This window comes from Bactrocera oleae, chromosome 5, assembly GCF_042242935.1.
Source record: "Bactrocera oleae isolate idBacOlea1 chromosome 5, idBacOlea1, whole genome shotgun sequence".
Taxonomy (NCBI): Eukaryota; Metazoa; Arthropoda; class Insecta; order Diptera; family Tephritidae; genus Bactrocera; species Bactrocera oleae.
Window position 1 is genome coordinate 53,423,683 of NC_091539.1, and position 22,798 is coordinate 53,446,480.

At 33.3% G+C, this 22,798-nt stretch overlaps 2 protein-coding genes across 11 annotated transcripts in view; one reads left to right on the top strand and one right to left on the bottom strand.

Annotated features, from left to right (window-relative positions):
• Nucleotides 1-21,526, top strand: part of LOC106624717 (inositol polyphosphate-4-phosphatase type I A) — a 29,306-nt gene extending 7,780 nt beyond the window's left edge. For 2 of the 10 annotated variants that reach the window (XM_070109463.1, XM_070109461.1), the window contains exons 2-16: nt 10,405-10,609; nt 11,609-11,767; nt 11,838-12,131; nt 13,260-13,579; nt 13,644-13,782; nt 13,847-13,941; nt 14,003-14,103; nt 14,163-14,332; nt 15,279-15,462; nt 15,590-15,890; nt 15,957-17,013; nt 17,160-17,353; nt 17,414-17,628; nt 17,690-18,253; nt 18,330-21,526. In XM_070109463.1, the coding sequence (XP_069965564.1) occupies nt 10,492-10,609; nt 11,609-11,767; nt 11,838-12,131; nt 13,260-13,579; nt 13,644-13,782; nt 13,847-13,941; nt 14,003-14,103; nt 14,163-14,332; nt 15,279-15,462; nt 15,590-15,890; nt 15,957-17,013; nt 17,160-17,353; nt 17,414-17,628; nt 17,690-18,253; nt 18,330-18,462 (4,044 nt within the window). In that variant the 5' untranslated portion in view covers nt 10,405-10,491 and the 3' untranslated portion in view covers nt 18,463-21,526. Of the gene's footprint in view, nt 1-8,799; nt 9,333-9,441; nt 9,545-9,767; nt 10,087-10,404; nt 10,610-11,608; nt 11,768-11,837; nt 12,132-13,259; nt 13,580-13,643; nt 13,783-13,846; nt 13,942-14,002; nt 14,104-14,162; nt 14,333-15,278; nt 15,463-15,589; nt 15,891-15,956; nt 17,014-17,159; nt 17,354-17,413; nt 17,629-17,689; nt 18,254-18,329 lie in introns of those variants that run through there. The other 8 variants (XM_036378507.2, XM_036378504.2, XM_036378505.2 and 5 more) reach the window with 8 other exon arrangements.
• mRpL38 (mitochondrial ribosomal protein L38) lies at nt 20,785-22,594 on the bottom strand. Its single transcript, XM_014244486.3, has 7 exons — nt 22,387-22,594; nt 22,136-22,291; nt 21,934-22,079; nt 21,759-21,878; nt 21,583-21,674; nt 21,228-21,526; nt 20,785-21,160 (listed from the first exon to the last, which is right to left on the bottom strand). Exons 1-7 carry the CDS (start codon nt 22,529-22,531, stop codon nt 20,871-20,873), a joined length of 1,248 nt encoding a protein of 415 aa, XP_014099961.3. The 5' UTR covers nt 22,532-22,594; the 3' UTR covers nt 20,785-20,870.
• Between the last annotated feature and the right edge of the window lie 204 nt (nt 22,595-22,798).

Below are 22,798 nucleotides of genomic sequence, written 5' to 3' on the forward strand. Positions count from 1 at the left end.
AATACCCTTTACAATAATATTTCTTATAACATTAAAGGGTATAAAAATATCTTTATCTTGATTTTGATTTATCAGTTTGAATGGCACGGCTGGAAACGGCTTTTAGGAGTCCGACATATAAGCAGTTTTTCGAGGAAAAAATGAAGTGTGCAAACTTTCAAATTGACATCTCAAAAAGGGACCGACAAACGTACATGGTTAAATAAATTTAGATAAAAACTTGTCTACGAAATAAACCACTTCCCCTTGTCGAAGTGATAACACATAATAATTTTGGAAAAACATTTAATATAAATAAATTAGCTTTCAGCACTAATACACTGTGCTACGTCGGCAATGACGACAACAACACTAATGGTACGGAACGAACGAGCAAGAGAAACAACAATTATAACAACAAATGCAAAACACAACAAAATGAGTCGGTTAAGAGCATTATTTTTGATTATTTCTTATTTTACACATACACATGCATATATAAATAGATACTTACATAGGTATAGTATGTACACACGTACTATATGTGTATATGTATATGTATGTTTGTATATTGTATTTTTTTAATACAAAAAGATCATTTTTATCATTTTATTGGACTAGTCACCTAATCGAGTGTCACACACGTTGGCACGTGAACTGAAATTAAATTAAATAAATAACCAGAGTAAATGAATTTAGTGTACATATTGAATAAAAAACGATAACGACAAAATATAATACAAATACGAAGAGAGCAATAACACCTGAACAGACGTAGTTAATAATTAAATTTCGCACCAACATTATTTCAATCCTTTAAGCTATATGCGTGTGTGTATATGTCTTATGTATGTATGTACATATATATGTACATACACCAAATTCTGTTTTTACGGTAGATTGGTCGAAGAAAAAACCGTCTAAAAAAGGCATTGATCGCTCCCACAAATTTGTGCTATTTGCTATTGTTCAAAACAGTAAATTTGCTTGTATCCACAAAAAGGGAATTTCCTCTAAATTTATGGTATGAACATATTTCGCAAAAATTAAATCTGACATTAAATTTAAGTCCAAAAAATGTTTAATCGTGCTAAATGGTATAAAATCGTGTAAAAACCAACAAAATTAATTTTGGATGCACTGAAGCTATCATACACTTCACAGATCTATTTCTTATACCAACTATGTATATGTACAACTATATCTGAAAACTTAAGCGACTAGCGGTTTGCATACCGCGGAAAAAGTTATGTTAGTTCTTTCTAGCCACTTTGTTTGATATAAACAACCTTGAAGTCGAAATAAGATTACCTAATAAGCAAAAAAGATATTATATGAAAATCTTTATTTTGAGTCAGTTTGTATGGCAGCTATATGCTATGGTGGTCCTATTTAATATAGTGGTTCTGGGAAATATATTTGTAGATTATTGCATTGTTATATATTATAATAATCCATCCCAAATTTAGTGAAGATATCTTGTCAAACTAAAAAGTACGAGTACGTACTGAAAAGTACGACCTAATTTTGATCGATCAGTTTGTATGGCAGTTACAACTTATAATGGTTCGATATCGGCGGTTCCGAGAAATGAGCAGCTTGTTGGGAAGAAAAAAATGTATGCAAAATTTCAAATGGATATCTCAAAATGACGAATATACAGACAGACGGACAGACAGATGGACTAAATCCACTCAGCTCGACACGCTGATCTATATGGTATCTTTCTTTCAGGGTGTTACAAGCTTCGTAGCAGACTGGAACCCTGTTAAAATTTATATTATTATATATATCTATTGTACATATTACAAGTATGTGTAATACGAAATAGTAGGTTCTTTACGATTCATAATTCAAGCTTTTTATATTATATCTGCAAATATGTATATTGCGAATTTCCCACCAATGTTTCCAAATATTATGAATATATTAAAAAATAAATTTTAATACTTGGTTTCGTTCGAAGTAATCCTGTAATCATCTGTAAATAATAATATAATTAAAAAATATTTATCTTCCATAAACACACTCAAAATTTAGTTTTATGCACTAGATAACTTTTTGCATTCACATGAAATTCCGCCATATCCTTTGTAGAATATACCTTGGTAAACGCTGCTCACATTTGCCACCTGTAAGTGTATGAGTATATAAAAACACGGAAGAAAGTATGTACCCTACGTAATATTTCAGAAGCATATTCTCTTCTGTCACAGTAACTCCATAGCAGCTGTTTTGTATTTGTTTATGATTTTTTGTTGTTGTTGTTTCTTGCCATTTAGTTAGGAATGCTCTCGGGACTTTCTCTTTAGAGAGCAATGGTATCAACTACAATACATACCTTACACAAGAATTATATGTGCATGTATGTATGTACATAAGATTGCGCATTGGACGATTGCGTTCTCATGGTTACGTCGACGACGTGGTTATCTGTTGTTGTTGTTTTTTGTCGCTAGGTGCTTTCGTCTTCGAAATTATCGCTTGTTGATTTTGTAGTTAATCCCGTTGCTTTCGTTGTCATTCCACACGTAACATACTGACTGACTAACTCGCTATTCGGCACTTTTTGCCCCCCCCCCTTGCTGCTTTGTTATATTTGCAGCGAACAACACAACCAAATATATTTTATGTGTATGTACGTATGTGAGTGTGTTGATATATATGCATATATACATATGTATATCTGTATAAAAAGATTCACTGCTTCGGTTTGGTCAGTTGCGTACATCGTGCTAATCGTGCCGTTGTACAGAATAGATTGTATTCGTCAACTACAAAAACAAATCGTAAACGACATTGAATTGGAAATTTATATATAAACTTTATTGAATTCAAAGCTTATTCAACAAACATGCACATAATAAAAGGAATAATATGCGAGAATAAAATATAAAATGCCAATACATATAAGTGGAAGAGTTTGGGATAAAAAATTACAAGTAATTAATTTTGGATTTTTGTTTACAAATTTGTTATTTGTGGAATTAATCTACTCATATTTCCATTTACATCAGCCAAATATTTTAATAATGTACTAAGTACAAGTGTAAATATGTATGAATATATTCTCATATGAACATTATGACGCTGTATGTCAGTACGTATACGTGATATTTATATTCATTTTGTAGAAATACTTGAAGTAAGCGAAAATTAGTGAAATTCCAAATAAAAACATATGGTTAGATAGAAATTATATTATGCCAAAAAAATATCTAAGCATTAGTATTTTTACTTTAAACAGTACAGTTTTCCTTGTACTATTAAAATTATGGCCAATGACATGACGTATGAGTAATTTCAGATTTTCTCAATTCGCTTGCATGTGTACATACATATGTAGTTATTTAAAAAACTTCAACAATGATCCACATTATTAAACTATTTCCATTGTGCTGCTCATTATTTTTTTATTATGTACCATTTTTGCAATAATTTACATAAATATGTAAGATTTTTTTTACGAGGAGGAAAAATCGAATGCCTGAACCTCATATCAGGGTGGGACTTTAATCCTACCTAAACCTCCTACCGTCATATACTTATCCCCTCGGCACCACCGTCAAGTATTACGTCGGGAGGATGTTTGACCAATGCTCATACGTTTGTAATCGTCTGGATGCATTTCATTACAAGTTGCATTTACTTGACCCCACCTGTGTTAGTTTCTGATCCCGTTCCGTGCAATGTTTGTCGCCAAACTCTTCCCATATGCTTTAGTTGTTATGGTATGCGTTTGTTTGGTCCGCGTTCTAGTCGTCCGCATAGTTTTGGAGTTCTCTTCTCCGCTACTGCTCTCTGGTTCTTTGAGTTTTCACTATTTTAGCGACTATTTCATGCAGAGCGTATTACCTATCTTTTAATTCCACCATTTCATCTACTAGGTTTTCAGGGGTTGTGTCTGTCCGAATGCACTCTTAAGGTATCGCCTCTCTTGCTCGTATTGCGGGCAATGAAACATTTTCAATTGTCTCGCCTCCGAAATTGTTGCATATATCATCGTTTTTCGTGTCTGAAACGTTTCAAATATGCTTTGAAACAGCCAAGTCCTGTGAGAATTTGAGTTAAGTAAAAATCTATCCCGCCGTGTGAGTTTTTTATTCGGAACGTCCAATGTCAATTTCGACTGACTTCCCATCGCCTTTGCCAATTCTTCACCGTCTCTGCTTTGGTCCACAGGTTAAAACTCGGCTTATTTTTGAAGCACATACTCAGGCGAAATGTTTTTTAAAGAACATTCTTGCATCAAGAATAATTCCTAAATATTAAGGGTAGTTGTGTAGTTATATATATAGTTAACTACTTTTAGACTGGATGTAGCAGTCCCACAGGTTTTCCTGCCACTAATAAGCACAACTTCAGTTTTGCTTTCTGTTAGGATAAATCCCTTAGTTTCAAGCCAATCACATATTAACGGTATTGTTGCACTGGTTATCGTAACAATATCTTCTATGTTCTTAGCTATCACCACAATATCAATGTTATCTGCAAATCCAATGATGTGAACATATTTAGGTGATTTGAGTCGCAGTACTCCGTCGTACATATATACATAGGTGACTTATAGCCTTTGCGTGAGTAGTAGCTCAGAATTCTTTCCTTGAAATAGCTAACGATTATTTTGTAGAGGTACGGAGGCACGAAGGCTCGGGTCACCGCTTCGATAGTGCATCTTGCCTTCCTGAATCCAAATTTATTCGGGGATAAGCAGCCATCGTCATCGATTGCTTTATTTAGGCATTGGTATATATCTCAAGGATTTTTCCAGCGGACTCTAATAACAGAGTGGCGAGAAATGGTTCGGGTCTGTCAAAGGCTTGTTTGGTATTTGCAGTAATATAAGATGCTGCTTTTACCATAGCTTAGGAAAGCAGCCTTCCTTTATGCATGTGTCATACATTATTCAAAAAAGGCCTACATTCTTAATATCCTAAACTGCCCTTAGCGCTATGTTAGGAATTCCATCGGGGATATGTACAATATATCATAATATTTCACACTTTTTTTAAATGTATCTGAATTAGAAATTTCTTTTGAGAAATGTATCCTTTCTATTCTCGATATTTGTACTTACAACTTTATTTCAAGTTTGTTAGGGAATTTTCGAGGTGATTTGACACTTATCGCGTCAAAACATTAGAAAGAAATCATCGTACAATTATACAAGTATGGCGTTTATGCCAAATAAGTATACAAGTACATAAGAAAGAAAATTTTGTACAAATAATGTTATTCGAATGAATACACACATGCTAGTAAAGGAATTTAATTCACAGTGCCGGCAGATTATGACAGTTAGTCTAAATCTCCTTCCAGATACACTTTTGAATTATTGTCAGCGAACGTGAAAGAAAAAACGTTAGCATCGGTTGCACCGAAGCTACAATACCTATCACAAATACAGAAGAACTTGATTTTGATCGATCAGTTAGTATGCCAGCTATACGCTATAGTCTGAACAATTTCTTCGGAGATTGCAGCATTGTCGTGAACAATAACTCGTGTGTGCAAAATTTCAAATTCATATCTCAAAAACTGTGAGACAAGCGTATATACAGACAGACGGACATGGTTAAAACGACTCAGTTCGTCACGCTGATAGATTATACCTATAAATATTATATTGAGTCTTGAAAGTTTCCTTCTGAGTGTTACAAACTTCGTAGCAAACTCAATATGCCTCGTACAGGGTATAAAAATTCAACTGGGTTGCTTATACACGAAAAAACAATCAATGAGAAAAGGTAACAATTTCAAAAGCAGGTGCGATTACATCAATATGAAACATACATTTATACAATTATATTACATACAACTATAACTCAATTGCTGTACATATATGCTCACGTTTTAAGCGTTTTACGTAGTTTATTATGCTCCACTACTTCTGGTATATGATTAAGAGAAGTTAGTAGAAATTATATAAATGTCAAGAACAGTCGTAATTGACGCATTTCGGTTTCGATTCGAATAGTAAGGCTGAAAATATTTAAAAAATATATACATATTTCATTCATAGCTGTGGATATTTAACATAATGGTTAAAATCTTTGCAAATTTAGATTTTAAATTGACTTTACAAAGTTTGCACATTGCACTCACATATATATATATATACATATATAACACTTTCTTTATGTGCCTGCCTTTGTGGAATTCATATGCTATCACCATAGATATCATGTCGATTTTATCGGCCAAGGACTATCTATCGCTACAAGCAACAGTACCAACGTTGAACACTTTTAGAACAAAAAATATTCCCAGCTGTAACTTCTACTTGAAGCTTGTACGCAATAAATTTCTTATCTAAAAAAAGTAGAAATGAGAGCTCAATCAATCATCAAGAAATGTTATAAGCGTCGTATAAGGTATATTAACCTAAGTAAGTGCGAAGTCTAACAGTAACCGTTGCAACTAAAAAGTAACATAATGGTGTTAGTTTATATTTTTCTTCAATGTATGTGTGTACATATTATACTTCTGTAAATACCATACTTACCTAAGCAAGTTCTGTAAAACTTAATCAAATATGTTCTATATGACATTCAAAACTTTTACAATTTATATGATATGACCAGAGCCTTGTATGATATTACACCTACATACATACATACAAGTAAAAAATATGCGCCTATGTTAGATTTGCTACGTTCGCCGCTGATATGTATGCCATAAAGCAAACTGACTCATGTTGCTGATACACGTGCACGCCACTTAATCGCGTTTCTACGCAACGGTAAAAATGTCTCATTTGTATGAGTGTATACAAACACCTACATATACATTCATACATATATCAACATAAATACGTAACTACCTTGCGCTTGCTGCGTCTGCTCGTTTCAATATTATTCTATTTAATTTCGTTTCTCCTAGCGTATTCTCTTCTAGCCAGCCAACTTGCCACGCGACAACTTGTTGCTGTTACAATTGACATTGCATCTGCATCCGTCACTGTGACTGTTGCATTGATAATAAATTGCTTTCATACACACTTATGTTTCTATGTGCGTGTGTCAGTGTGTGAGTGAGTACATATACTCGTAGAATTGAATGAGTATATGGAAATGTGGCTGACAGAAGTGTGTCTCAACTCTGTACAGTTGAATTAATTTGAATTGAATTGCGTCAAATCATTGAGACGGGACGCTCAGCATGAGACGAAACTTCTGTTGATAATTTGTTTGCAGAATTTCACTTACTGACGTCAGTCTAATCATTTGCCAGTCGCTGAATTGTTTATAGAAAAATTTAAATTAAAATTTTACCTTCGCCAACTATGTCTGAGTGTACGGAGATAGTGACGCTTTCTTGGACAATAATCTATGCCGCATTTCGTTGAGATATCTTGTCAAATATAAAAATTTCCTATACAGAAACTTGATTTTGATCTGTCAATTTAACAAATGAGCAGCTTATTTGAAAGAAAAGACGTGTGCAAAATTTCAGGTCGACAGACGGACAGACATGGCTAAATAGAATCTGCTAGTCACGCTGATCATTTATAAATATAACATAGGTCCTTACTACGGTCCTCATCTTCAAAATATGATCCTTAGCCAATACAATCATGCTGACGTTTAATTCCATTTTCCATACATTTGTTATAAGCCTCAGTTAGCTGGGATGGCCTTCACTGCCTTCACTGTGAAACAGCACAGTCGTCTTTTTTAAATAGGTTCGCTTTTCCACCCACTTTCACTCTTTATAAATGGGAATAACAGTACATATTGCTCGTTGTCGATGGTTTGTTCTTTTTCATCACGCTACTTATTTTCTTTCAATAAGTTATCTTGCCTAATATCCAAAATGTATTTAAAACACACGGATTAATCGAAATTAATATACATGGCATTACGCATATGGAGGCTAGAGGAAGTTATGAATCGATTTCAGTCAGTTTCAGTAATAAACGATACTGAACCGAATTAAGCGTCTCGTATACTTATGGAGTCTAAAGTGAAAAATTGTATATGTTGTCTGGAGACCTATTTGACTTCCACCACCAACTTCTCAATATAAGAATTTTCGAATATCTTGTGGAATTGTTAAATGTATGTCAGATCAATTTCTGCAGAGCGCCAAAGGACAAGAATACTAGATTTATTCCAGATATCTCAGTTTTTCTCAAACAATATGTGTCGTCATCTTGACTATACATACATATGTACTTGTATGTATGTAAACCTATATACACAAATCGCATTTATTTAGATGTTACAAAAAACCGTTGAAAAAACAAAATAAGAAAACTCTAAGCAGTATGTTCAGTAAATATAAAAATATAAACAACAACACTTTAAATACCCTCCAAGTGAACTAACGGTTAAATCGTACGTTAATTAACAGAGAGCTGTTAAAGCTTCTTTGGTGACTTAAGGCCGAATTGACAAACCTACTCGAAAATATAAGGTTTCAACGTGTGTATGTGTTAATTTTCATGCTAGTTATGTATTAGAGTTTCGGGTAGTCCACAACGTGCTTGGTATTTAACTCAATCAAAAATTATTCCTATTTGTCTCTCTGTGTTTTTGAATTGTGATACCAGCTGACGCACATTCAAAAATAAATCTTATTAGAAAAAATGAAGCACATTCAAAAATAAATCTTATTAGAAAAAATATCAAAGACATTGTTGAAGAAATATATACATATTAGATACTAACATTATCTATCTATTACCTGTAACCTGTATATTATAAATATATATGCATGTGTATGGAAGGGTGCGAATTAACACGAATAAAAACAACAGCTGATGGTATACATATGTGATTTTTAACATTTCGCCAATCTGGCAGGTTTTGTACTGTCACTACCACTGTCATTGTAAAATTTTATCAGTCGACTATAAAATTTGTTGTTATTTGATTATAATAATAATTTAATGCGGTTATTTACTTGGTCCAATGAATAAATAAAAACACTATCTTAGCTGCATAGCTGCAGCTGGACACAATTAAAACTGCGAGTGAGCAAACAGTTTGCAGTGGAAAAAGTTTAATTGGAAATTGAAAGTTTTCGGAGGTGAAAGTGTGTGCGGAAAATTGATTGTTTAGAAGTGAAAAATAATTTGCATACGTTCCATAGCAGCTATATTATAAAGAATTATTATAAACCAGTATAACTTGGTTTCCTACTAATATCTGTTTATTTAACTAAAGAGTTATATATTCACACAATGAATGGCGAATTTGCAAAGTCTCTATAACACAAAAGATTTAGTCAAATGTACTTTGTAACACCCAAGTTACAGGTGATTGTACATATTAATTTTCCAGGTGTGAACTTCTTCATATAATATTTCTGCTTACCTAATAAATCAATTATTTGCAAGGCTATTACAAGTAGGAGGCAAATTTATGACGTAGACTTCATAAATATATGTATATATATGTTTGTATGTGTAGGTATATAGCTTTCATCTCAACCTTTTTTTATATAATAATCAACTAAAGCATGTTCCATACTGCACCACTATTTGCGGTTTGTATGTGGATATTAACATTTTTTGATTTGTTAGAAGGCATTAAATCTAACTGCGCCACATCACATACCGGTGATTACATTTCGTGTATGTTCCATCAACTCTGTTCCACATAGTGTCTATAGATTTCGTATACCATGACATTTTTTTTTGGAAATACAGCTTTTTCTCTTCCATATTCTACGTTTTCATCGGTTGATGTACACAAACATTATTTTTGGTTGAGTACTTAACCATTAACGTCAACTTTTATTTTTGTTAGTTACATACATACATATATATGTGTATTTTTACTGTTAATTTCAGGTGCAAATTTCTTATGTGTGTTCGTGTGTGTATATAATAGGGCTAAAAATAAACAAACGTAAAATGTGTTAATAATGATAACAAAATAAATGGTGCTCATATGCATATATTATACTGATAATCTCTTATTTACACGGAATAATAATACGCGGTAGGAGAAAGACGAACTAAAAAATAATTTTTGATTGACTACTTATACTTAATTTCACATGTATTATACGGTTTGAACATATAAAAGTTTGAAACCATGCACACGGTGGAAATCGAGTGAATGGTCAACCCAATTAAGTCACGTTCTAATGATCTTGGTCGGTCCAAAGATTTATATCGAAACACCTTTTTTTTACATTAATTCACATGTTGAAAATGTAATAAACTCGCTTTAAACATCTGTATAGGTTACTTATTACATGTGAACCTTTTTGCTATAAAATAGCACATCTGTTATTTCAACATATTTGATGAATTGATTTCTGAGTATATAAGTAATGCCTATAATTATATGTAATCAATGATTTGTAAGGTGTTATTAAAACTAAATGAAACTCGATTTATATTTTTTCTTAAATTAAGATAATTAATTTATGTTTTCAAAATTTGATTCAAACAATTTTTTCTTCCTTTAGCCATCGATTTAATACAAATAATAGCAACTTCCAAAGTTCCAAAATAACGGAGGCAAAAGGTGACGAAACCGTGAGATACCTGAAAATATGCGCTTCAATAAGACTGGTTTAGCGACATTAGCCACAAACCCAGCTATAAAATTTGAAAAAGAAGGACTTTTGATAATAACAGAACGCCAAGAGGGTTTTTTTCGTCGTGCAGATGGTAAGATAACAAAATTTTGCATGTTGGTATTTATATAACCATATGTATACATACATGCATATATGTATATTTTAATTATTGAGTCTGTAAAAAGTGTATATCAAAAGTTTGGGATATATTTATTAACTATTGGTTAAAAGTTATACATTTTGTAACCTTTACCATATTTAAAATAAATATTTTTTGCCGTGAAATTTTAGCCAAGTTTTTGTATCAGGAATAAAGTAAAAATTCATGTCAATTTAAAAAATCTCTAGATACACCATTTATTTTAATAGTAGGGAAAGGAAACAAATATTAACTAATTTTTCTCGCATGACTCATTTATGTATTAATTTATAATAAAAGTGCATGGTATATAAAAAATATATAATATTAATATTTACGTTTAAATACTATGTGTAATATAAGAATATGAACTAAATTTTGCGATGTTATTTTAGTTAACGTATTTTATTCCAAAGTAATTTGAACAATTCTTGCTTTATTTAAATCATATTCTCTTTGTATTATATACGTACATACATACATGTATATTTATGAAAATATTTTTTTCACATTATTTTAACCATACCATTTTTTTTTTCATATTTAACAGGAGTAAGACCAAATACCATACATAAACGAATACCTTTACACAAAACCATGTTATATCTTTTGTAACAAATGTAAAGATAGGTAAAGAATTTATTTTTATCAAACCTAAAGCACCAATACTAATCCGTAGCAACGCATATAATATTCATAAATATGTTTATTCTAGCGCTGCACAGTTTAAGCGATACATTTCCTTCTGCATTCTGTAAAATACTTACTCACTTTCACACATTTTAATGGGAAATTTGGTGTTGGCTCCTCAAAATGTTTATTATAGTAGAATTTGAAGAAATAATCAATATGCTTTAACTTTCTAAATTTACAATTTTCAACTTGCTTTCAACCCGATACTTTTAAGTAAAATTTTCGATGGTATATTTTTTTTATATTAATATTTTCCAGTAAATTACCCGCGTTGGTGTAAATTACGAGGTAATTTGTTATTTTACCTAAAGGATCACGATCCCCAGTCGCCACCAGCTGGTTTACTCGTGCTTGAAAACTGTCGGCCATTAATACGAAATGAAGAGCGCGAATTTGATGGTTTCGCATTCATTTTAGGTAAGCATTTATCAAAACTGAAGAAATACGCTGAAATTACATTTATTTATTATTGCATTTATTACTTTAGAATTCGAAGGCAGTCAACCGCAACGCATCTCAACACGTACGGCCAAAGAGCGCTTGGAGTGGGTGAAGTGCATTCAGTTAGCCTCCTATGCCTATTTAGATCGGCAAATTAAATATTTACAAGATCAAATTACTATTAAAATGGGCAATCGCATCGAGAGTGGACTGTCACCGGCGGGCACATTTACATCAGCCAGCGACGCATTGCTTTTGAATACGGCAACCAATAGTGGAGGCGCAGCTGCACTAACAGCGCCAACAACAAAAAGTTCAACACCAATCAAAGTGGAAGAAGGTGATCTTATACAATTTTAAGAAGTTTCGAATTGCCATAAATTAGTTTAAAATTAGCCTATGTATAAACATATATATTTTTTTAATGAATGATTTTAGTTTAGATTGCATAAAAGAATTGCATATATTTAATTAAGAATTAATAAATTAGAGTTAATTTTAGTTTACCATTATTTAGCAACATTTTAATATTAATCCCACTATGTGATAGGGGGGGGGTTTGTTTAAAAGCACATAGTGCTATTTTTTTTACTTAGCAAATTCACTTTACTTTGGCAATTAAAAATTCAGTTCGATTCTTTATTTTTGTAAACTTTGTTAAATTTTTCCAATATTTCTTTGCGGCAAATTGTTTTTTTTTTTTGTTTGTATTTGTGTTATTAAAATAATTTACTGAGCTATTTAAACTTCATACAGTAAATTCTTTCTGTTAGTTAAAAAAAGAGTTTTCTGCTTAGTCTCTGATATGTTCACCATAACCCCACAATTTTTGGCGGTAAATTTTTCTCCTTAACTCAACTACACCTATTTATGCAAATATTATTTTTTTTCTTGAGATTCGTAAGAGGAAGTTTTGTCGAATCAAGCAAGCTTTTCCTATTATTTTCTATAAAACTCCACAAAATTTTGAGGATGCAAGGATCTTCTGGCAACTTGTGCATGTGAAATCCTTCAGAAATTTGAAATTTTAAAATTTCTGTTATATTGGTAATGGTTAAAACATTAACATTGTATAGTTTTTAATACTTTTTTTTTTTGTAAATAGCTTACACAACAATTAATGTGATACGAAAGTTTGCATTTTTTTTATGAATTCTCACTGTATATACATAAGAATTTCCCTATTAATACATAAATGTATAATAAGTTTTAAACTCAATGAAATAAAGTAAAAACCTACAGATAAAATCCATTAATATTTTTTATATATTTAAAATAAAATGCTGTTTTTAAAATCCTACTTTACAACTTTAATTTCATTACCTAATATCCTCTTTCCATTCGTTAATATACATACTCGTACATAATCGAATCATATGTATATAATCCTAACACTTTTTAACACACCTTAATTTTCTGTCATTCTTTTTCCAACTGTCAATATTCGCTTCGCTTGTGCCCCTTTTAGACCTCACCGAAATACCAATTTGTGAGTCTGCCTTATCCTGTGATAGTTTGCCGTGTGGCGATCACGGACGACTGCCGAATACACGCGTCGTCTGTTCATTACTTTCGCTTGGTAATACAATGTTATGGCGTGATTTTGCGCGTACCGAAATCGTCGAACGCTCTGCGAATCCGCAATTCTTGTGCACTATACGATTTAAACGAAGTGATGGCTTCTCAGCAGACACACTGTTGCGTTTTACAGTATATGATGTACGCGAACGCTTGTCACACACCGCTGTGCCACTTGCCTACGCTGAAGTGGCTTTAGGTGTCATACAAGTGAGTTGGACATTTTCAATTGGCTTTTGTTTGCTAATTACAGTTGTTTTTACATGCTAAAAAGGATGCTACTCGCTTCCGTATTCCACTGCGTGCATTGGACAGTGAGGGTGGCTTTATAACGATCGCCTCCTGGGCTCCAGAGACAGATCGACAATCGCCACCACGTTCCACTACGCAGGTGTTTGAAGAGCACACTAAAGGTACGTAGCGGTGTTTTCTTATTTTTAATTTTAATCATATATTTACCAAATACTTGTTCTTTAGGCCATCGACGTTCACAATCTCTGCCACCCAAATTGGGTGTAAAACTATTTGTACCTTTTCAAGGTCTTCTGCAAGTAGTCTTCGCAAATCCTTTGGTGAGTTTTCTTATAGGTTTATGTATTCGTAAAATGTAATTACATCCATATTCTGTTTCAGATTCACACATATCGTTTACACTCAGGTATGGGAGGCGACATCAGTGTCCACGAGGCTCTGCTCGAAAGCAAATACAGCTTTACAATACCTCAGCAATTACTGTAAGAACAATTTATTTACTGTGTTGTCAAAGTTATTAAGACTTACTTCACATTCACAGCTCTATATGGATATTGCGTGAAAAGGAATTGTTACAAGAAATCTCAGGTATGGGCGAATTGGGTGGCGAATGGCGAAGACGCCAAATGGATTTACTTGATAAACATCTAAAATTGCTGAAAGATTATTCTCAGGCGAAACAAAATCTACAACAGATTACCAAGGAGGAAGGTGAGTTAATAACGCCGACGACTCACTAAATATTTTAACTAAATTGCATATGTGCTTAAAGTAATATTAGCATAATTCGAATTTTATTCATTAACTTATGGATGTCAAGAATTGAGTTTAGTTTTATTTACCATCTCATTAAATTTTTTTTTCTATTTAATCTTCGGCCCCAAATCGAATCGATATAAATTCTTTTTCTAAATTGGTACAACTTTTTATGCTTGATCGTGTTCTGGAATCACGACTACGAAATCATTGTAAATGTTCAAGAAGTACAATACTTCGGGGAGTCAACTTTATTGCATCAAAAAAGTTAAAAAGAAAATAGTACTTGAAAATCGTCGTGTTGGTATCAGCGAAATAGCAGACATCTCTTATGGGTCGACGCAACACATTTGGGTTAATGTTTTGAGTATGAAGCGTGTCAATGCTAGAAGACCAAAAGACTCGTCGCAAAAACTTCCCTGACGATCCTAAATTTATCAAACGCATCATTACTGGTGCAGAGACGTAGGGGTATGAATATGATGTAGAGACTATCCAAAAATCGAATGGCGTTTCAAAAAGGAGCCGAAACCGAAAAAAAATTCACTAGGGGCTATGCCAGCTAAGATCATAAAAATGTATTTTTTTTTGTCAGTCTGGGTCAAATTTGATCAGATGGTATTATGAAATGTTTTCTATAACTCTATTCTAACAACACTAAGAATTAATATTTGATTTATACACTCTTTAAGGATAAAATTATGCGATAGGAAAAAGGCAGATCTTGACGCTTAAAAAAATCAAAATTTTAATTTTTTATGTTTATATACATATATTTTGTTTTCGTAACTACTTTTTTTTTAATTTTATGAGTACTTTGCGTTAGTATAAATAACTGGTTTTTAAGTTGTTAAAAAAGAAAGATACGCTGTAAATCTCACTTAATCCTCTCTTACCATAGGTCCGTACTTCAAACGTTCTTCCGTAAAGACTGATGAATCGCTTGAATTTATACCAGTCAATTTGCATTTGCAACGAATGTGGGCACAAAATGACACCTTGAATCGAACTGGTGTTCTGGACATTATAACGGTTGGTGCATTTACGCGTCACGCTGCCAAAGGACGTACTGGAGGCCTTATAAAGTAAGTGAAATTTAATTTTGATTATAAACAAAAGAAGGAAATCAATTCTTGGATATTATAGTTTAAATTGTAATTGTATTATATTGTAATATGGCTATAACTCTTTGAAAATTGTCCAATATTCAAGGTTGTTACAAGAAACCAAAGATTCACCGTCGAAATTCGAACAGGGCAATGCATGCAAAGTGCAAGCCGCCAACGATGCCGTACAGGCTATAAAGCAGTTGCGTAAAGAGATCGTTGAAATAATGTCACAACTACTATTACTTGCTAAGAGTAAAAACCCGAAAGGTATGATGCCTTTATGCAATGAGATGATTACAAAAACGAAAACATTACTGAACATATGGGAACCAAGCTTGGTAGAGGAGGCTTTTGCATTTGTGGAACAGCACCGCATCATTGAGGAGCCAGACAACGTATTAATGGTAAATATTAAACTCAATCAAATTTTATTTATTAAAAAATTCGAATGACATTATACGCTCTCGCAGCCCATGTCACCGTTTCGAAAGATCACTCAACAACTCTGCGCTCTCGACTTGAAATCTCCTGAACTGGAAGATTTTGCGACACCTATTGTCGCTCCACCAGACCTCTGGCCTCGCACTAAGACGCCCACAAGTTTCGCCGGCTGTGCTGGTCGCCCATTAGTTCGTTCCAACAGCCTTTGTCTACGGCCGTCACCCTCGACGATGGACATAAATGCCATACATGCACTACATCGCACCGTAAAAAGTTATAACGAACAATTACGCAATCGGGCGGCAGTCAAAAACGCTGCAGCTGGTGCTGACAACGAATCAGTAGCGGAAGCTACATTCCAATCTTTACCCGTACATTTGAATGACACGACAACCGATATTGCATTCACTGAAGGCCATTTTTGCAATGCAGATGGCTTAAATGCGAACATCGGTAATGATATTTCAACGCTTCAATTAATTGATCTAGATGACGTCGATATGGGGCAGTTAAATAACGGAAGTCACATTCCCTCTTCGCTTGCATCTGTGTCAAGCAATTTCAATACACAATTTGCAACGCACATATATTCTGAGTTGGATGTAGATTACAATGCTACCGCACTGCAACATGGCAGTTTTCTCGATACAAAAATTATGAGTTCTTCTCCCTCGGCTAATTACTATCGACCCACAGAGGAGCCCGAACCACTCGATTTAACGCAATTAAACATTGAGGCTAGTGTAATGTGTCTAGTGAGTAAAATTAAGTTTCTCTGTGGACGTTGCGGTAGTCCAGCAATACGCCTGCGACATCCAAAGCCTAACATGAAACGAACAGGCTTTCAGCACTCCCCCGCACCGCCAGATCTGGTAGCTAGTCAAAATAAGATAGCAGAAATCGAAGATAGTGGCATGGTTTCAGAAGCTGCTAATGAGCAAGCGTTGGTTACCAATGGTAATGGGCTGAATTTGGACCTCACACAAAATGTTGAAGCGCTGGAGCAAAGCAAAGAAGAAGTTCAACCATCTGTGACCAATATAGAAGGTATCGTACCACCTAAAAAAGGCAACAAATTCACGGATGGTGAGTACTGCTCATATATGTAGCATAACGACAAACGTGTATTTAACTGATGGTAGTCTTTCCAATACTTAGTAGCATTTAGACATTGTTTTATGCATTTATAAATAAAATTATAATTGACAGTTTATTTTGTAACTCTTCTTCAGGCCTTGACTTGTCGCTTACCACAGATTGGGCTTCCGAGTTGCGGCCCTCGATGAGAAAATTACGCCACGCCATGGATGGTTTGCTGAAAACAGCGCGTCTAATGCATTCTGTGCAACGTCTACAGCAGGATATGAAACGCAACAGCATAAATTTAGAAATCATGTATCGGCGTGATGTGAGCTTTTCACAAGCGGTAAGTTATTTGCCTTCGAAAACAAGTGTTAAGCTAATTGAGCTGTTTTCTACATTACAGTTGACAGCTCTCATCGCTGCACTAATGGGCAAACTATGGGGCACTGAGATAACCGAAAACTTTATAAAGATACTCAGGGATTTAGGACCACTAGCATACTTCGAAGGTTTGCTTTCGTTGTACGGCAACGAAACGGATATGTGGGGCGATATGTGTATCGCTATTGAGGATCTTTCTGCAGTGAATTTTACGCTAACGCGAAGTAATACACAATGGTATGTGATTTTCATATAAGTAACAGTATAACACTAACTTTTATTTACTTATTTACATTAGCGATGCGCACGCGCCGATGCCTATGCCACGTGTCACCGGTTCGAGGCAATCACTTAATGTTTTGCTGCCCGTACCAGAGCATGTGTACGCTGTTATGCCAACGCAAGAGACCATCACCTTCAAACTAACACCGGTATTCTTCAATATCGGCATCAACGAAAAAGCAACATTAGCCGAAACATTGGGCCAAACACGTGAGCAACATCGTTCGAATTGGGACAATTTTGTGCGTCTGAAACAGTATTATAGTCGTTATCGTAAATTGCAACTCGTTACGCCAGATACACCTAGCAAGCATGAACCCCATCCCCCGGCAACGCAAGCACTCACTAACATACTCAATTTTATGGAGGATCAGCTACGTTCAAATGTATCAAAGAATGTAAAAATTTTGCATTTAGCCGAAGATGCGTGTCGCCTTATGTCGGGCTTACGTTTTACCTCATGTAAAAGTGCCAAAGACCGTACGGGCATGTCGGTGACGCTGGAACAGTGTCGAGTGCTTGTACAAGAATTTAATTTGCCAGCTAAGAGTGTACCCTATGTGCTAAGCACTATGCGCAGGTAAATAGCAAATATTTTCCTGATTTCGTTTTCTCGATTATTTGTGCATATATCAATATTGTTTTTTTTTACGTAGCGATGGAACACGTATGGATAATGTCTTTAAAAATATTGATAAGCGCAAATATGCGTTCAATTTGCCACAGGTTTTTTCATTACCAGCAATGTATCGACCACCTGCTGGTTCCTACGGCAAGGCAGAGACCTAAAACCGTAAATAACATTTTAAGTACTTCAGCAAACAAAAGGTAGCATTAAAGCCACTAAAATAGGCAGCAAATTGTAATATCAGCATATATTAAAATTCACATATTTAAACAAGAGCCTTTATTAACCTCATATGTTGGAATTTGAGAGACGTGATAAAAATTGATGAAACGAAATTGAGCCTCAAATGAAACGATAAACTTAATTGTTAAATTACTATGATAAAAATTCACATACATACGCACATTTATCAATATATTTTATTTTTAAGCTAAGTGAAATTAAGTTGAATTGTATGAAAGCATCTTGAGTATATCAATTAACTATTGAGGCTAGTACTTACTGCTTACTGTCTCAAGAGATAGTTAGTGAGTTATAGAGTGTTACTTTTCATATGGTCTTTATAGTTTTTATGACAAAAGCATACAAAAAATATCGTCTTAAAATTAGTAGTAGTGGTATTCACATCGGCTTGTTAATTCGTTACGTTATTCGTTAGTAAAAGGATGTATTTCACCTCACCAATCTGGCAAACTTAATAATTTTTTAAGCTGGTGACGCGTCAATCAGCTGTTATAAATTATTTTAATTTGTAATTTACTTGTATCTTGGAATATGATAGACTTTTATTTTACATTTTTATTAAAATACAATTTTATCTTCATTAAGTGAAGAAAAACAAAATTTATTGCTGCTGGAATAGATTTTATAAGACTAAAGTCTGTAAAAATTCCTTTTACTATATGAACTTTTATTAATACGCAAGCAACGAATGTCCAAATAATAAGCCTACTCTGGGTACCACTGATTTCAAGTGTACGCTCTTATGCGTTAACATGAGCTGAATGATCATAATGCTTATAAAAATTGTTATCCTAAAATCAATTATAAATGCAAATTTGTTTAACGGTTACATCAACTTTAACTGAAAACCTTACTATTGCTTTGAATTCTTCTGAAAGAAAAAATATTGGTTTAAAAAGGAAAATTTACAAACGAAAATTGTTTATTATTTAGTTAGCCTCTTTTCAGTGAAATTTATTAAGTTAACTAAGCCTCTTTTACATTTAAGAATTTCAATAATGCCTATTGCTAGCTGTACTTAATTTTATTTCTCCGCTCATGATACATAAATTTAGTGAAATGTGCTAAATAATTATGTGAAATTTAAAATATTTTGTTTTGAGCCTACTCTAGTTTTTAGACTTTGTAAAGTAAATTTGTTATGAAAAAATTTTAAGCTATATACATATTTGGGCAAACCCTTATTGTGCCAATTAAATCATTTTTTTATACAATTGTTTTTAACACAATTCAATGAATATGCGCTTTTAACACTCATATAGAAAGGAAGAATTTATTACAAACAACAATTGTGCCAAATATTTATTATCGAGTATGTAATATGCATTCTCTCTTTTTTAACATTAGTAATAGTGATGAAAACGCTTAAGTTACGAAACTCTAAAAAATATATGTTGCGATAATCGGTTTTTGTCAAATTTCTATTAATATTAATTGTATATTTTAAGAAGTTTATTTGTTTAAAATTTAATGCAAACGTTAAAAATTCATAAATATTTATTAATAAAAATGACATAAAAGATAATAAATTGTGCCGCATGCTATAGGGAAAACGGTTGTATGAGATATAACGGTGTGTTTACATGCACTTAGTTTTTAGGTAAAACAAAATATCACTAAATTGATTGAATAATTTGTATTTATAATGACCACACAATAAAAATTCACTGGTGACATTTAATATAGAAGTCATAAAATTTGTAAAATTAGTGATATGTGTGTAAATGTACAATTTACCGTGCGTCCCAAAAATCTTTTAATCACGAACATTTATAACTTTCTTATTTTCTGTACATCACTGTGCATGAAATATATGTGAATTCCGCGCACACAAATATTTTAATTCATACATATTTATTGCTTTTACTAATTTTTTTTTAAGTTTAATTACATAAATCCTTTATTTTATCAATTAATCGTTGTCTTTAATTGAAAATTTTTATTTATAAATTTATAAATGCAAACTAATTAAATTAGGTAGTGCACGCAGATTTTCGTTACAAGACGTGTTTGATATGAACGCAACTTAACCTTCTCAATTTTCTATTGTGAATGAACGGAGATGGCGGGCCGCTTGCTGTGCTGTTCTGAGCGCCTGGTATTTTGGCTGATTTATTTAAAAAGTTCGCAGCTTAAACCTGGCACAGTGTTCTCTCGATAAAACGAACAGAAATGATAAAATCGGTTATTATAATAAAAAAAAACGAATGACAGCGCAACTAATTTGAATTAATTAGGTCTTTTAGTTAAAATTTTTTACTATATTTTTCGTAATTGTGTACACATTTTAGGTATGTTTCTTTTTTACAATTTATTCAATACACATTTATTTATAATCATTAATGCGACCAATACCTAGTCGTCGCTTTCGTATTTCTGTCTTGAGCCAGGACGGCACACCACGTATTGGATGCGCATTTGGGAAGCGCAGAGGCTTTTCAGGACCTTCAAATGGATGCGTCGTTGCCAATTTTCGTTCCAGGAATTCTTGATTGAGCTCTTTAGGATCACGATAACGGTCTAAATACAAATTGAACGCCTGTTTCAGCGGAAAGAATTTCTGATCAGCTATATATGGTTTGGGGAAGTCATACTCGAAAACTGGCTCCTTAATATCTGTAGGCAAAACAAAATATATTTTAAAATCTAGACACGAGTTCTTAAAATTGTTATTTATGCATACTTAATAGATTGTGATAGAAGTTAGTAATTGAACTATCCCAGTCACTTTGGAAAAATGCAAGCCCCGCTGGTGTTATATGATCCTGTTGTTCACCATAGAAATCCAATGTTTTGAATGTACGCTTCTCTAGATTATTCATTTCATTCTGTGAGAGCTTATATTTACTGAAATCCAGTTTTCCATTTTGTTTATATAAAACAAAGACCATACGTTGATAGCCAACACCTTTTGGTGGAAAAGGTGGCAAATATTCGACCAACACTTCGCCCTTTTTAACATCTCCATTGGGGATATTAGAACTGAGCAAATAAAAATAAATAATGTCAAAAAATATAAAGGATGATTAAAAGCTTACATAAACCAATGCACATATTCCGAAGTACTATCCGTAAAATGGGCATCGGGATTCGTTGCTACAAGCGTCCAAAAACTATCTTCTGTATATTTCTGTAATATAAAATATATATGTTACTTCTACAACAAAAAAAAAGCAAAATATATTCCCGTATTATAACTAAATAAAGTTCATACCTTCCCAGTTATAGGATCGATCGTGCCGTCAAAGCTGACCTCTGGTGCATTTGCCGCTTCCGCAGGTTTTATAACGTTTCCATTATAAACACAATTCACATTACCGCCATCAAGTGAATACTATAAAATCAAAATAATTTACCAACGAACTTATTTGCTATTTTATATCAGATACCTGAATATTCAGTGCCACACGAGGTACGAAATATGCCAAACCAAATAGATCCTCAAAAATGCCATAATGGTCAGCAATTACACGCAAATCATATTGACCATTGGTTACGCGATACTCGCGGTCCACTTCATCCAAATCAATCAATACTGAAATAAAGAATTACATTATTAAATATTACGATATGGCTACAGAATAATAGTACATTTATTGGCTCGTGCCAATTTTTCCACATCTTCGCTAGAACGTTGGGCTTTCAAGTGCGCCAGTCGTTGCTTTAACTGTTCCGAGCGGGATGATTTTAAATGCGGGAAACCAATGTTTACACGTGCAGTCAATTCTGGATCTTTGCCATTTTCTTCTAAAATATATAAGAAATTACCCTTTATTAATAACGATAATAATACGTAACATTTTTCAATAATACGGTACTAGCACGCCGTTATGATCACCTACCCTGCAAACGTTGTTCTAATGATTTTGCAACACCTGGCCGTTTGCCGCGTATGGTGTGTCCTAATCTTGCTGAAATTAACAATACATTGCTGTTGCGTATAACTGTAGTTAAGCTGTTTTTCACTAACAAATTAGTTAATGCCATTTTCACAATACGAAAAAATAAAAACACAACCTAAGATTTTCCAATAGCGTACAATTAACAGCTGATTGCATATTCACAATAAGACACAGCTATTAGAATTCACAATAAAGCATATATATTGTTAGGCTATGTTTACATGCAAAAAACAAACATATAATGATTGTAAAAAATGCAATAATTACCTACATATATTTTATTTATGTTTTTTCTCTTTAACTGGAATTATTGTCCTCTAATAGATATCGGCTAAATTTACTATTGCTCGAA

Bases quoted from the DNA above. Each gene is read 5' to 3' on its own strand.
- mRpL38 (XM_014244486.3), bottom strand. From the start codon at position 22,531: ATGGCATTAACTAATTTGTTAGTGAAAAACAGCTTAACTACAGTTATA. The intron at 22,292-22,386 runs GTAGGTGATCAT...TATATATTTTAG, and splicing joins ATTAGAACAACGTTTGCAGG to AAGAAAATGGCAAAGATCCA. The intron at 22,080-22,135 runs GTACTATTATTC...TCTTTATTTCAG, and splicing joins ATTGGCACGAGCCAATAAAT to TATTGATTGATTTGGATGAA.